Source organism: Canis lupus, chromosome 18, assembly GCF_011100685.1.
Source record: "Canis lupus familiaris isolate Mischka breed German Shepherd chromosome 18, alternate assembly UU_Cfam_GSD_1.0, whole genome shotgun sequence".
NCBI classification, from domain to species: Eukaryota; Metazoa; Chordata; class Mammalia; order Carnivora; family Canidae; genus Canis; species Canis lupus.
In genome coordinates, this window is record NC_049239.1 from 50,353,036 (window position 1) to 50,368,672 (window position 15,637).

At 57.0% G+C, this 15,637-nt stretch overlaps 2 protein-coding genes across 2 annotated transcripts; both read left to right on the forward strand.

Moving 5' to 3' along the window:
- The first annotated feature begins 6,850 nt into the window (after positions 1-6,850).
- On the forward strand, positions 6,851-9,864 carry LOC611806 (aldehyde dehydrogenase family 3 member B2-like). Its single transcript, XM_038564494.1, is given in 9 exon segments — positions 6,851-7,077; positions 7,466-7,576; positions 7,793-7,913; positions 8,089-8,174; positions 8,298-8,379; positions 8,610-8,823; positions 8,825-9,022; positions 9,256-9,411; positions 9,678-9,864. Coding segments are annotated over 9 exon segments (1,317 nt in total). The 5' UTR covers positions 6,851-6,915.
- Positions 9,865-10,209: 345 nt separating this feature from the next.
- On the forward strand, positions 10,210-13,895 carry ACY3 (aminoacylase 3). Its single transcript, XM_038564495.1, is given in 8 exon segments — positions 10,210-10,222; positions 10,288-10,462; positions 10,703-10,799; positions 10,907-10,956; positions 10,958-11,010; positions 11,181-11,254; positions 11,257-11,310; positions 13,584-13,895. Coding segments are annotated over 8 exon segments (828 nt in total).
- The last annotated feature ends 1,742 nt before the right edge of the window (positions 13,896-15,637 follow it).

The window sequence follows — 15,637 nt, forward strand, 5'->3', positions numbered from 1 at the left end:
TGATGATGATGTGTCAGTGTGGACTCACTGATTTTAACACATGTGCCTCTCTGGTGAGGGATGTTGAATATGTGTGTGGGGAACAAAGGGGTATATGGGAACTATGTGTATTTTTAACTCAATTTGGCTGTGAATCTAAAGCTGTTCTAGAAAATAAAGTTTATTAATTACCCCCTAAAATTAGATACACAGAAAAGGGTTACTATTGTGAAAATACAGAATTCCTACAAACTGATAAGACAAAAGAAAAATAACACAGTAGAAAACTAAGCAACAACAACAACAACAAAGACCTGATAAGAAACCTGAGGAGCCCATAAGCAAATGACACTATGCTCATCCTCAGCAGTATTGGTTAAAATATAAATTAAAACGATTGTAAGATACTGTTACGTGCTCATTGTGTCAGTTTCCTAGGACTGTCGTAACAAAGGACACAAACACAAACTGCATGGCTTAGAAACCAGATACTTCTTCTCCCACAGTTCTAGAGGTCAGAAGTCTGCAATCCAAGTATGACAGGACCACACTCTCTCCACTGCCTCTAGGGGAGGGTCCTTTCTTACCTCTTCCAACTTCTAGGGGTTCCGAGGGCTCCTTGGCTTGTGGCAGTCTCTGCCTCATCTTCACATGGCCTCCTCCTCTTCTATCTCAAATCTCTTTCTTATACAAGGACATTTATCATAGGATTTAGGGCTCCCCTGGCCAATCTGGGATCTCTTATCTTGAGATCTTTAATTACATCTGCAAAGACTCTTTTGCCCACATAAGGTCACAGTCACAGACTCCTAGGGTTAGGGCATAGACATATCTTTTTAGAGGGGGAGGGCACTGTTCAACCCACTACACTCATTGGCAAAAAGCAAAAAGTCTGACAATATCAAGTGTTGGAAAAGATATGGGGCAAGGGGAACTTTCATACAATGTTTTGGGGAATTTCAATTAGTCAATCTCTCTGGAGGCAACATGCAGGCCATGTGTAGCAATACCTGGGAAGGTTGAAGATGCACTTACCACCTACACATCTTACACCCAGATACACACCCAAGAGAAACACCAAGAGACACAAAGGTTTTTTATAGATTTTATTTATTTACTCATGAGAGACACAGAGAGGCAGAGACACAGGCAGAGGGAGAAGTAGGCTCCTCACAGGGAGCCTGATGTGCGACTCGATCCCAGGACCCCAGGATCATGACCTGAGCCAAAGGCAGACGCTCAACGACTAAGCCACCCAGGTGCCCCAAGAAACACATATCTGATGTTACCCACGGCAATGCTTGTAATCACTAAGAAGGGAGCACTCTCTAAATGTCCACCACACGATTTTGGAGGGATACAATTCAGTCCATAGGAGTCCGTCGGATCTCAACAGAAGGTCATGGCCAAACCTCAGAGGCCTCAACCAGAGCCACTGTTCTGTCACATCTGACCTCCGACCTCCCCAGCTCTGGCTCCTGTTATGTTACATCATGGAAAACACACAAATCCCCAGGGGAAATCTGTCCCTCATTCTCCACCCCTACCTCTGCAAGCCCTCACTCCACATCCACTTTCTCTGCCCCTTCTATCTTCTCCCAACAAGGGCTCCCCACCTGCTTCATCCCCATAAACACCCATATGTACCCCTGGATCTCAACCCGTCCCACCCCTCAGCCAGCACCCATTCTTGGCTTCCCTGTAGCAACAGAACTCCTGGAAAGAATCACCTCAGGGAGCCTGGGTGGCTCAGTCAGTTAAGTGTTTGCCTTCCAGTAGATGCTCCCACTTCAAAGTGTGCCTTGGCCTGTCCTCTGCTGTCCCCCTGCCCTGTCTCACTGATGTGCAGCCACGTTGGCTTCCTCTTGTCCTTAGATGTTCGCACTTAATCCCATCTGTCTGGAATGGACACTCTTCCCCTCCCAGCTGCAAATACGTGGCATATCTCACTGCCAGGAATCGGCTCAGATGCAGCTTCGTCTAAGGGGTGTCCCTGGCCAGCGTCTCTCCACCCAGCATCTTGTGATCATCCTATTTGGAGTCCCCGACCCCTCGGTCCCCTTTGAGACTAGTGCCCTGTTGCAAGGCTAGTTCAAAGCCAGGTCCTATGTGCAGCCCTCCACTTAAGTGCTCAGCAAAGATCTGTTGATGATTTGAATACATTTTTCTGGGAGCCACGGTCCCTTATTCTCCAGGGGTGTCAAAGCAAGTGGCTTTTGCTCCCTGTAGCGGGCTGATAATGGATCCCAAAGGTTTGTCCACGTCCTAATCCTCTGTGAATGAGACCTTACTTAGAAAAAGTAGTCTTGCATATTGTGATTGAGTTAATGATCTCGAGAGATGGAATCCATCCTGGAATATCCAACAGGCCCCAAATTCGGTCACAAGTGTCCTGAGAAGAGAGAGGCAAGGGGAGGTTCAATGCTGAGACCGTGTAAAGACGGAAGCAGGGGTAGGAAATATGTGGCCACAAAGCCCAGGGGTGCTCGTAGCCACTGAACCTAGGGGAAGCAGAGACAGACTCTGTTCTGGAGCCCCCAAGAGGGGGCACCTGGTTGGCTCAGTGGTTGAGCATCTGCCTTTGGTTCAGGTTGCCATCCTGGGGTCCTGGGATCAAGTCCGCATCCAGCTCCTTTCAGGCAGCCTGCTTCTCCCTCTGCCTATGTCACTGACTCTCTCTCTCTGTGTATCTCATGAATAAACAAAATCTTAAAAAAAAAAAAAAAAGTTGGAACCCCTGGGTGGAAGTTTGGCTCTGATCTTGGACTTCTGACCTATAGAGCTGTGAGACAATTCATTTCTGTTGTCCTCACCCACCACATTTGTGGCCGTTTGTTATAGCAGCCACAGAAAACTGATAAAATGGGGCAACAAAGACATCTTACAATGGTTTTATTTTACATTTTGCCAATCCCTGTTGAGGTTTCGTGCATTCTCATTTACTTATGAGCTACTCAGGTTTCTGGATTCCATTTAGTTTTAGTTGTTTTAATGGTTTCGTTAAGGTACAGTTCAGATATCTGAAGTGCACATCACCCAATGGTTTGGGGACAGGAGGCCTGCTCAGCTGCCACCACCCTCCCCCCATCCCCTCACCCCCTACCCCTCCACTTTTAAATGCCAGCTCTGAGGTTCCCTTCTGGGTGTCCTAACAGCACTGGCATCTCTGGTTCAGGCCCAGATGCAGGCCTGGGGTCTGTGGTAGGCTGTGGCTCCTGCTAGGCTGACTCCAGTCAAGCCAACGATGATCCAGGGCGCCTGGTGGGTTTTCCCAGCCCTGCCCAGAGCCACTTTCCACAGCCCTCAGCACTGGGTGGTCACAGTCTAATCCTACAGAATTCAGGGCTGGAGGAAGGACAGGGTCAGACAACTGGTGAGAGCTGGCGACAGGGTCTGAGCTCATTCTTTTGCTTCCCAGAACTTAGTATGTGCTTAAGAAAGACTCGAGGAAATATTAGTAGCCAACATTGGGGAGCACTGACTTTGTGCCATCAGCTGTGACCTATCCTATGTATTCCTCTATCTTCCCGTACGTGATCCTCTCAAGGGCCATGACACTCACTATGGTTACCTGGAGAGGCTAAGAGAAGTTAAATAACTTGCCCAGAGTCCTGCCATAAATAAAAGAATAAATGAGCAGAGGAACAATGAATCACCACCTTGTAGCCCAGTGGGTGCCCTGCCCATCCAGGATCCCTGCAGCTACCACGGCCCCTTCCTCTGCCCCAAGGATGCCTGTGGACACATTAGGGGAGGGGCAATAAATGACCCCCGTGGCAAGGGGAAGGAGGGGGTGGTGGACATGAAGACTTGGTGTGGGGAGCAGGTGGTCTGCTGGCTAAGGGCTTCCTGGAAGAGGCAGCATTTGCTACCCGAGTCCCACTGGTAGTTTATCCTGTAATCCTCTGGGGGATTTTTCTCATCAGATAACTCCCTGCCAGCCCCATATGCACACCCAGAGCAGCCTAGAGTTGCCAGACCTGTTCTCTGTTCAGCTGAAGCCAACTCCTGACCTGGTAAGGGCAAAGTTTTAGATCTGTGAAGCAGGAGGCAGCTTCTGCTAGGTCACCCCCAAGGTTACTCCACTGCCAGGCATGGGCACAGGAATCTGGTAGGAGCCAGGACGATTGGCAGTCCGCAGAGGCAGGGGTGAGTGCATCTGGAAGCAGAATGTCAGGCAAAGAAGGCAAAGATGTCACAAGGGATCCAGGGTTTGAGCCCACACTGGGGTATGTGGGGCCCTGGAGTCCAGGGCCAGCAGTATGGGGGAGTGAAATGTGGGGCCACAGGGCCAGGGACCAGGACCCAGGAGCTGGCTCAGCTCAGGGAGGGGGGCACTCACTGTCCTGCTCTGGCTGTACCAGTTCTTTTTTTTTTTTTTTTAGATTTTATTTATTTATTCATGAGACACACAGAGAGAGGCAGAAACACAGGCAGAGGGAGAAGCAAGCTCCATGGAGGGAGCCCGACGTGGGACCCGATCCCAGGACCATGCCCTGAGTCGAAGGCAGATGTTCAACCACTGAGCCACCCAGGTGCCTCTGTACCAATTCTGACTGGATTTCACACCCCCCCTGACAGGGTCCTGGGAACACCCTCAAAGGAACCCTCCCTCTGGGGCCTGTAAAGGGGACAGACCCCATCCTCCCTCAAGGAGCTCGTAGGCTGGGGCGCCTAGGTGGCTCAGTCAGTTAAGGGTCTGTCTTCAGCTCAGGTCATGATCCCGGGGTCCCAGGATTGAGCCCCACATCAGTCTCCCTGCTCTTGGTGCGGAGTCTGCCCTCGTGCTCTCTCTCTCTCATAAATAAATAAATAAAATCTTAAAAAAAAAAAAAAAAGGAGCCCCTAAGCTGGGAGAAGAGGCAGTGTGTGGACAGACCAGGACCAGCCAGATGTCACTGTCACCATCACCGGGGCTGTGACGGGGAAGGCTGGGCAGTCGGGAGAGGGAAAGCAGAGAGCTGCTTGGGAAGCGAGGCCAGATCTGAGTCTTTGGTTTAGGGCTGTAAAAGTGACACTTACTGTTTATTTCTGTTTCTGAAAGTATTGCAGTCTCACTGTGGAACATCTGGAAGCTACAGAAAGATGCTAGGAAGCCAATTAAAGAAGCACAGGGCATACACTGGTGCAGGGACTCAGCGCTGCAGGGGAGGGTCTCTGGGCCATGCGGACTGGGGCTGAAGCCACCATACAGCAGCCGTCAGGAGGACAAATCAGGCCATCTCCCACCCCAGAACCTCAGTTTCCTCACCCTTACGATGGGATAATAAGCCCTTGACGCTTCGAAGACATAGGTGATGCCTGCCAAGCAGTCAGCTCCAGGCACCAGCTGTGTTTCCATCTAGCCCTGCTCTGCGGTGTGCTCACCACCCACGGACTAAGTCCCAGCCCCCTGTGGGAAGGCCCTGCCTAGCTGGGTCTTGCTTCTGTTCCTCTGTCCGGAACACCTGCCCTCTGAGAGTCTGCCCCTGCCCCTCTCCTGCTGCAGTGGGAGCCCGCTGGCAGGGTGTCTGGTGAGCCTGTGCGCCTGTGGCCCACCGACTTATGTTTTCAGTATCATTGTTCTCCCTGTGTCTAGACCTCAAGGTCTGTGAGGACTGGCCAGGTCTGCTAGGGTCACTTACATGGCCCAGGCCCAACCAAAGCCTGGACTGGTAAACAGCCAGGGACTTCTTGTCTGCAAACCTTGGGTCCTTACCCCCTGCAGTGGGCAGGCAAGGATGCAGCTTGGATGAGAAGCAGCTGGCCAGCTCCAACCTCTCTGGGCACACCCCCACTCAGCTCTGCTTCCTCATTTGTTGGGCAACAGTGGGACTGGACCTGGGGATCTGGCCATGGACAAGCAGAGTCTGAGGTTGTCCTCGGGCACTCCAGGTGTGCACAGTGAGGACACACTTCACCTGGGAAAGGTATGACTGAGCTGGGGCCAGGGTCTTGGGATAGACCCCTGGGTACCACAACTCATCCCAGACTCCTCTCCTCTGGCGCTTGATTCAGGGCTGAGGGTTTTGGCCCTAGAGAGGTACTAGGGAACCACGGACAGAGTTAGAGCAGGACTGATAGGACCAGGACAGAGAAAACTGGATGAGGGAGGGTGATGCTGGCACTCCAGGTAGTGCTTTGGGGCACCCAGGGAACCTGAAGGTGCTCCAGGCCAACTCTGGGACTGCAGATGAGCACCCTGCTCCTCTGATGAGCTTCAAGTAAACAGGCGGGGGCCCGGGGGAATGTGGGGGCCCCACCCGGATCTCCTGCCATGGCTGATGGCAGCATGGAGGCACCCCTGCCCCGCACTGTCCTCTGCTCCTCCAATACTGGGACTGGTGACAGGGGCATAGACAGAGGAGGCCACTGCCCAGGCCACCCAGCACCCCAAGCCACCACCAGCCAGCCTGGCTTCCCCAGGCGGTGCCCCCCAGGCGAGGGGCAGGAGGCACAGTGCGTTCTGCGTCTGGACTATCCCCCAGCGGTGGCCATGGTGGCTGTTGGTGGACTGTCCCTCCACTCATCAAACTTCCCGGTTACTCCACGCAGGCCTGGCAGGGACGAGGGCTGCCCCATCTCCAGGAGGGGCACCAGAGTGGGACGGGGGCCATGCCTTGGGGCTAATTTCTGTGCGGGAGGAAGAAGCGAGGTCCCCTGGCTGCTGGCCTACCCCTAGGGGCTGGGGTAGCTGGTCCCGAGCCCACACCCTGTCCTGCACCCACCTCAAGGCCTAGGGTCTCCTGTTGCCTGGCCGAGGGGAAGGGACTATTTTGTGTTTGTGTGTGTGTGTGTGTGTGTGTGTGTGTGTGTAGGGGGGCAGCCCTGTCCCTCGGGGGCTCCACGTGAGGCCTCAGAGGAGTGTCTGTGAGCCCACACAGGCACAGTCAGGGGTGCGGGGAGAGTGCCTGGGAAGGCAAGGCGCCCCATCCATGCCACCCCCCTCCCCGCAGGATGGACCCCTTGGCGGACACCCTGCGGCGGCTGCGGGAGGCCTTCAGCGCGGGGCGGACGAGGTCCCCCGAGTTCAGGGCTGCGCAGCTCAAGGGCCTGGGCCGCTTCCTGCAAGAAAACAAGCAGCTTCTGCAGGAGGCGCTGGCGCAGGACCTGCACAAGGTGGGCGGGGGAGGGGGCCGGGGGCTGGCTGTGCTGCCAATTCATTCCTATTTCACAGACCCCTTCGTGGCGTGGCATGTGTGACAGCATTCACTCGTCCAAACCTGTGAGGCACGGTCCCCATGTTACTGAGGGGAAACTGAGGTGTGGGGGGGTGAAGACATTTGCCCAAGATCCCACAGCAAGGATGTGGCAGTGCAGGGTGGAGGCCAGGCCACCCGTCCCGGGGTCTATGCTCCTCACGGCTCACAGTGCAGTTCCCAGGGGCTGTGCTGCTGCTGGAGACTATCTCCTTTATCCCAGGGTCAGGACTCTTGGGGACCCCAAGCACTAAATACCCTCCCTGCTCTGTCCCAGGCCTGACCCATGAATTCCATCTCCACTGCAGTCAGTCTTTGAGGCTGAAACATCTGAGCTCCTCATGTGCCAGAATGAGGTTGACCTGGCGCTCAAGAATCTGCACAACTGGATGAAGGATGAGCCTGTGGCCAAGAACCTGGTGAGTCAGCTGGCTGGGGCCGGGGCCAGTGCCAGGGACAGTGCCCAGCAGCAGCTCCCGCCCAGGCATCTTCACCACCCCTGACCCACAGCGAGTCTCTGACTTCCTGGAGATCTCTGTGTCATGAGCACGCCACAACACAGGCACCTTGAGGCCCCTGGGGGGCGGCTTTGGGGTGATCCCCAGCAGCACCTTACCATGTGTCCTGTGCTGCAGTTCACGCAGCTGGACTCGGCCTTCATCCAGAAGGAGCCCTTCGGCCTGGTGCTCATCATCGCGCCCTGGAACTACCCCATGAACCTGCCGCTGGTGTCCCTGGTGGGTGCCCTGGCCACAGGTGAGGAGAGAGTTCTGAGCCCCATGTCTGCCCAGCCTGGTAGCCCTTCCCAAAGGGAGCCCCCTCAAATTCCCTTATGTGGTGCCCCAGCCTCTGGCACATTCCTTGGATCTCCGCCCTGGGTGGGTGTGGGCATACTGGCCTCTCCCCACGCCATGCCCCTCTGTTCCTGCAGGGAACTGTGTGGTGTTGAAGCCATCAGAATTAAGTAAGAGCACGGAGAAGGTCCTGGCTGAGGTCCTGCCCCAATACCTGGACCAGGTGAGGATGACCCCGCCCCATCAGCACCCAGGGCCCCTACACCCCTGCCCCTGTCACAGCTGGGGAGGTCCAGCTGTCTCCAGGGCCTGAAGTGTCCCTTGAAACACCTGTCCTGCCTTGCAGAGCTGCTTTGCCGTGGTGCTGGGAGGGCCCCAGGAGACCCGGCAGCTGCTAGAACACAAGTTTGACTACATCTTCTTCCCTGGTGAGGGTGGTGGCCTCAACCAGTGTCCTGGGGGGGGAAGGCTGTGGAGGGAGAGGTGATGGCCAGCAGTGGGGGGGCACTCCAGATGCTCAGCCCCTGGGCCTTGAGAGAGGAATGCTGGGGCAGCAGGGCCTAGGGCAGGTCCCAGCAGACAAGTTAGAGTGGGACAGAGGAGGTGGCTGCCTGGACCATCTGGTTGAGCATGTGGGGGTCAACTCCCACATTCCCAGGGAGCCCCCGGGTGGGCAGGATCGTCATGACCGCCGCCGCCAAGCACCTGACGCCCGTCACGCTGGAGCTGGGGGGCAAGAACCCCTGCTACGTGGACGACGACTGCGACCCCCAGACCGTGGCCAACCGCGTGGCCTGGTTCCGCTACTTCAACTGCGGCCAGACGTGCGTGGTGCCCGACTATGCCCTGTGCAGCCCCCACACGCGGGGGCGCCATCACCCGCTTCTACGGCGACGACCCGCGGCGCTCCCCGAGCCTGGGCCGCGTCCGGCGGCTGCGGGGCCTGCTGGGCTGCGGCCGCGTGGCCATCGGCGGCCAGAGCGACAGGACGAGCGCTCCATCGGTGAGGGGCCCCCGCCCCGCCCGGCCCAGAGAGCAGGGCCCCGTCTTCCTAAACCACGCAAAAGCTCTGTGTGGGCAAGCAGAGGCCCTGGAGGGAGGTGGGGGCAGCGCAGAGCTGGGACCTGACAGGCAGAGCCAGGCTGGCCACGGTGGGGCCTGTGCGCCATCGCAGGCACTGGCCGCCCTCACTGCCACTTCTGGCAGTCACGGTCTCCCCTCCATGTGCAAAGTGCTCACGGGGACACAGCTCAGTAGAGGATGGGAACAGGGAGGTCCCTCTGCTCCCCGTGCAATGGTCGGAGACCCAAGCCCTCTTCCTTTGCTGATGAGCCTCCACCTGGCCTCTTCTGCCGCCCCCAGGTAGTGACCCAGATGCTCCATCAGACCAGCAGCGGCATTGTCGGAGGCAACCAGGGCTTCATTCACCTGACTCTGTCGACCTTGCCGCTGGGGAGCGTTGATGAGCCCTGCCCTCCTCTAGAGCCCCCACCCCGACCCCCACCCCCAAGCCTGGGGTTGGTACTCCCATCCTGGGAGGGCCCAGTTTTCCCTTGACTCTCTGTTCTACCTTGATCCAGGCCCTGGACTTCTCAAAGCCTCGGTTTTCTTATCTGCAAAATGACTCTTTGAGTGGCTTGGCTTTCCCAGAGCTCCCTGCCAGCTGTGGGCTGCTGCTACGGCTGGGTGGGCTGCCGGCCTTAGGCCCTCACCTCCGTGCATGCACAGGTAACAGTGGCATAGGAAGATACCATGGCAAGTTCTCCTTTGACACCTTCTCCCACCACCGTGCCAGCCTGCTCTCCTCATCGGGCCTGGAGAAGCTCAACGAACTCCACTACCCGCCCTACACTGCCCACAGCCAGAAGCTGATAACCTGGGTCTTGGGCTCCCACAGGTGCGCCCTTCTGTGAGCTCCCTGGGCACCTCCAACGCCCTACCCCACCACCCCTCTCTCGATACACAAGTGTTCAGTGGTCCCTGAAAGGTAGGTGTCCTGTCCAGGAGTGCAAAGATCATATTCTTGAGGCTTTGTCTCAACAGATCCCTGGCTAGTCAGGACCTCTGGGCCTCTGATCCAGCAGTTTTCAGAGCCAAAGTCCTCTCTGCAGCCTCCCTACAGATTCACTGACCCTCTGCTTGGATGTGTCTGGTGATGGAGCTCTTATGGTTAGAAAGGACTCACTTGTATCAGATCTACAATTAGGCTCCCAGGATACAGGGCCATTCCTTTTCCTTTTTTAATAGCAAGGGAGGGGATGGGAAGCCAGGGTGGGGAAGCAGTCCATGGGTGGGAGCTGCTGGAGAGGGGACCCAAGATCGAGCTATGGCCTGAGAGCTGAGCCAGCTACTGGGGCCCAAGGCCTCAGGCAGGGTGATCAACTTTGCCCTTGATCCACACACCACTGCAGCCAGCATGGGCACCTGTCTCATCACAGAAGCTGTCCACAAGGTCTCTGCCATGCACCTGTGCCACTACCTTCTGGTGGCCCTGCCCCCTCAGAGGACAAAGTGAGGGATGGGGGTAGGGGGCATCCAGTGCCTCCTCAGCTTGGTTTCCCTTCCCTGGGCTCCCTTCGCTGGGGCCTGCCACCTGTAGATGCTTCAAGCCCTCTGGTCCCTTCCTTCCCCGCTTTTGCCAGAGGGTGGAGAAAGTTGGGCTGTGATGGGTGGTGCCCCGGTGCTCCCTCCATGCCCTCCCCAAGCCTCCCAAGGTGGCCTGGGGCTCTGCACACCTCCGTTGCCCCTCAGCGGCAGGACCCCTGCCCAGTCTTTCTGTACCAGCTGCCAGGGGAGAAGAGTTACACCCAAGGAAGTAATGGGTGGGCTGGGACCTCAGGATGACTGGGTGAGGGGGCGGGGCCTAGAAGGGCGAGGCCAGATGATGGGCAAGGTCAGGGCCTGGGGGTCAGAGCCCTCCTCTCTGGGACACCCTCCTGAGCCCTCCCCTCCCAGTCCCCAGCCCTGGATCTGGGACCCCAGCCTCAGGGCCCGCTGCAGGCAGACCATGAGGACCCTGGTTGCCGAAGTCCTGGACTTTATTGAGCTCTTCAATCAGGGTGAGACTGTTGGGATTTGGGGAGAAACTGAGGCCTAGAGAGGCGAAGGCCAGGCCCAGGGGCTAGGGAGCCAGGTTCACATTTGGGCTGAGACCACCCACCAGCCCTGGGTGGCCCCCATGGCCCTTTCTGCCCTGGGCCTGGAGGGAGGGACAGACTCACTCACCCAGTCTTGGGCACAAGCATGGCCTTTCCTGCTTTTGAGATGGAAGCAAACAGAACCGTGGGCAGCGTGGACTTCGCATGCGCACCGAGTCTGGGGACCTGGCAGGCACCGCGCATCCTCAGCTGCCGGGGTGTGTGCTGTGGTGGGGAGACTCCTGGGTCACAGCTTGGGTATCAGAGGAAACTGAGCCCCAGAGGGAGGGATCTCAGGTGCCTCCCACAGGGTCATTGGGATCAGAACACGCCCTGCCCCTACTGCCTCCCAGGAAGCCCACAACCAGCCTGGCCCTCGGGCCACAGGGATCTGCAGAGGGCAGGGGGGGGAGGTCCCCAAAGCCTGGATGAGCCTCCCCGAGGCCACAGAAGGCCGAGGGCGAGGCTGTGGGGCGGCCACCGCCCAGTTCACCTGCTTGGAGGCACAAATACGGAACCCTCTCTGTTTCCCAATTAATTCCTCGAGCGTCCCTCTGCAGGTTAGGGAATCGAGCAAGTCCTTCTGCAGACCTCGTCCCGAATGTTGCGGGGATCTGACGATCCTGCCGCGACCCCCGGAGGGAGGAGGAGATGGGGCCGAGCGCGCCGCCCACCGGCTCCGCCTGCCGCCACGTGGGGTCGCTGTAGGGCAAGGTGCAAGCTCCCCGCCCCTGGGGCCCTGGTGTCCTGCAGCGTCCAGGCGGCAGGGCTGCCACGCTGGGGGCCCAGCCCTAGCTTCTTTAGTAACCGTTTCCCCAACTGGCCTTGGGGGGCGGGAGAGGCCTGGGGGCGGGCACATACTCTGTTGGCACCAGCCCTCCCCAGGCCGCCGCAGAGACCTGCCCCTGAGCCCCGTGGGGAGCCACGAGCCCTCCTTCAAAGATGAGTCCTTGTGGGCCAGCGGGGTCCTCTCCAGCCCGTGGGAACCCCCTCAGTATCACAGATGACCAAATGTAACACCTCTGCAAGGGTGGGTCTCTGTCCCAGGGGCCTCCACCTCCTTCCTCCACTGCCCCGTCCATCCCTGCAGGGGACAGCCGAGCCCCCAGCCCTGGGAATGGCCTGGCCTGGGGGTGACCCAGCAAGCTGACCCGGCATGTGCTGAGGGCACAGCGGAGCTAGGCACAAAAGAGAAAGAAATATTGCAAAGAATTTGACATTTCAAAAATTGTTCAAAGAACCAAGTTAACAATTGTAGGAAAAATCAGAACTTCGATTTTTTTGCTCTTATTACAGCTTCGTGTTTTATTTTGAGGTGTTCTCTTACTTGTAACAGCGTTGTGGTGGGCTGGGCACCATCTTTTCAGTGTTTAGGGCTGGGGTTATCTTCCTGGAAGGTGCTAAGCCGTGGCAATTATTGTGAGTGATTTCTTCCACAATAATTTATTTTTATTATTTGTTATTATTTATTTTTAAAGATTTTTTAAAATTTATTTATTCATGTGAGACACACAGAGAGAGGCAGAGACATAGGCAGAAGGAGAAGCAGGCTCCAGGCAGGGAGCCGGATGTGGGACTTGATCCCAGGACTCTGGGATCACGCCCTGAGCCTAAGGCAGATGCTTAACCACTGAGCCACTCAGGCGCCCCAATTTTTATTTTTTATTTATTTGACAGTGAGAAGGAGCACAAGTGGGTGGGGCAGAGGGAGAGAAACTCAAGCCCACTCGATGTTGAGGGCGGAGCCTGAGGTGGGGCTCCATCTCAAGGCCCTGAGATCATGACCTGAGCCCAAACCAAGAGCTGGCCACTTAACCAACTGCACCACCCAAGTGCCCCTGATTTCTCCCACAATTTAAAACTATGATAAACTTTTATATTATATTTACTATGTGTCAGACACTGTTAGTTGTTTAATTGAAACCTCAGGGTGATAGGAGAAGATATTATAGTTCCAATTTTAGGGGATCCCTGGGTGGTGCAGCGGTTTGGCGCCTGCCTTTGGCCCAGGGCGCGATCCTGGAGACCCAGGATCGAGTCCCACGTCGGGCTCCCTGCATGGAGCCTGCTTCTCCCTCTGCCTCTCTCTCTCCCCCCCGTGTGTGACTATCAAAAATAAATAAAAATTAAAAATATATATATAGTTCCGATTTTACAGACAAGGAAGCTGAGGAACGGAGAGGTTAAGTGGCTTGCCCAAGGTCACATAGCTAGCAAGGATTTGAACCCAGGCTTTACTACCTATGCCCTTAACGCTAGGCTACACTTCCACAACGGCAACTGTCATTCTAAGGCAACTTGCGTCTCCATTTCTAAACACAGAGCCAGTTGGCATCTCAGCAGACAGCGTGTGGCATCAACTGAGGAAGTAGAACAGTGACTGGGCAAGGCCATAAGTGAGAGGCTCCTTGGGCAGTGCCTGCTGGGGTCACACACCCCCAGCGGTCAGGGCAGAGGTGGGCCCCAGCAACCCTGGTCTGCGGCTCTCTTCCCAGGCCCAAGACTCCCAGCCGCTGCTGCCCGGGATGCCCATCTCCCAGATGTTCAGTGATGAAGATGTGCTCTCTGAGGGGGAGTCCACTGTGTACCCCGTGTTCATCAATGAGGCCGCCTACTATGAGAACGGCATGGCTGTCATCCAGATTGAGAAGCTCCCACTCTGTGCCTGCCCTGCCGGTGTTGGCCCTCACCCCCACCTCAGGGCCCTAACCCCCACCCAGATCCACCCAGCCTCAGCTCTCCCATCCGAACAATGTGTCCTGAGCCACAGTCCTGAGTCCAGGGGCCCCCTTTGCCACCCGCTATAATACCATGTTTCTTGCTATGCCCCATACCTCCGTGCCTCAGTTTCTCTATAAAATGGAAGATGTGTGGGGTTAATGATTCATATCCTCTGTCCTGCATGGTCCCTCTGTGACCTCAGGATCTGGGGCAGGTCTACCCCAGGGTGGTTCCAGGGGGAGGATCCCACTTGTAGAAAAACTGTGCTGGAGACAACAGAGCCCACCCCCACCCCCACCCCCACCAACCCACCAGGGCCAGAGAGTCAGTCTGAGAGGGCAGAAGCATGTGCCCATGTGTATGCACACATGTGTGGGTGACCATGCGTGTGCCTGCCTGGGTGTTGTGTGTGTGTGACCTTTAGCAAGTCACACACATGCATTCCAAGAGCTTCAGTACCTTGGGCGTCCTTCTAGGGGGGATCTCTATGTGGCTGGGCACACAGCCCAGACGTGCATTTCCAATGTGCAATGTGCCCATGAGGGCTCAGGGGGAGTCAGGGCTGGGGAAGGGGTGGGATAGCCCATCCAGGGGTAGGGGAAGTCCGACCAGGGAGGCTGGAACTACTCAGCGCTCCAGGAGGAAGCAGGCACAAGGTCGGCTGCTGGGGTCCCCTCAGTCCTGATCCAGGCACTCTGCAGGGCATCTACGCAGGCCAAACTGAACACAACTTGACAGCTTCCACAGCAACCTGAGCCTCACAGGGTGCCTGGGGGGCCCAGAGCTCCGTGCATGGGCGGTATCACTCCCCAGCCCCTCTGCACCCCTGCCTGGCCCATCCATCTCCCTGCGGCCACAGCTGCCATGTGGCCTCCTGCTATTGAGCAGTGAGATGAGAAGGTGTGAAGGATACGAGGACACCAGGGACAGGCTGGCAGGCAAGATGGATGAGGGGGCAGGGGGGCCAGCAGGCGCCTCCGGCAGGAAGGGCAGGCCAGCCATAGAGGAGGTTGTGCAGAGGGGCGCGCCTGTGTGCATGGTGTATGTGCAAGAGAGAGCATGTATATCCATGCACACAGGAGCTTGTGCATCCGTGCACACGAGTGATTGTGGGCATCAGGCCTAGAGCTCATCTGTGTGCATGTGGGTCGGCATGTCAGTGTGCTCAAATACTGTGAGGGGGTGTTTCCCATCACACAGATCAGAGCTGCATGCAAGTACGCACACACACACAACACACACACACACACACACACACACACACACACACACAATCAGTAGCCTCCAGAACCGCGGGCCAGCCCACTCCGGGGAGCCTCGGCTGAGGGGGTGCCCCCCAGGATTGGTGCGAATCTCCCAAGCCCCCCCCCACCATCTCTCCCCTCTCCCACTGGCCCCACCGTGGATCCTGGGACAGTGCGGCATGGCTGGCCACACCCCACTGGGTGGCCCCTGAATGCTGTTGGGACCCTCACAAGCACAGAGAACCGCACCCCCCACCCCGATCTTGCCCCACAGCAAACTCCAAAACTGGGCATGGCTCTGCACCAGGGGTCCACCCATCTCTCCCAGCTCGGCAAGCAGGGATCTGGGGTGTAGGAGACCAAGGCAGGGTCTTGGTCCCTAAGCTGAAGGGAGGAGAGGTCTACCCCCTGGCATGAGGCTCCAGGGGGAGCCGGGGTGTCATCGTGGAGAAAAGCAGCCCCCCTGACCCTTGGTCGCTCCATGCCCACTCCCAGGTATGGGCCTCTGCCTGCCCCACGTCCCCAGTGGAGATGTGTTGGGGGGCTGTTTAGCCTGCCTTGGGGACCCAAGTCAAGTATGCAGA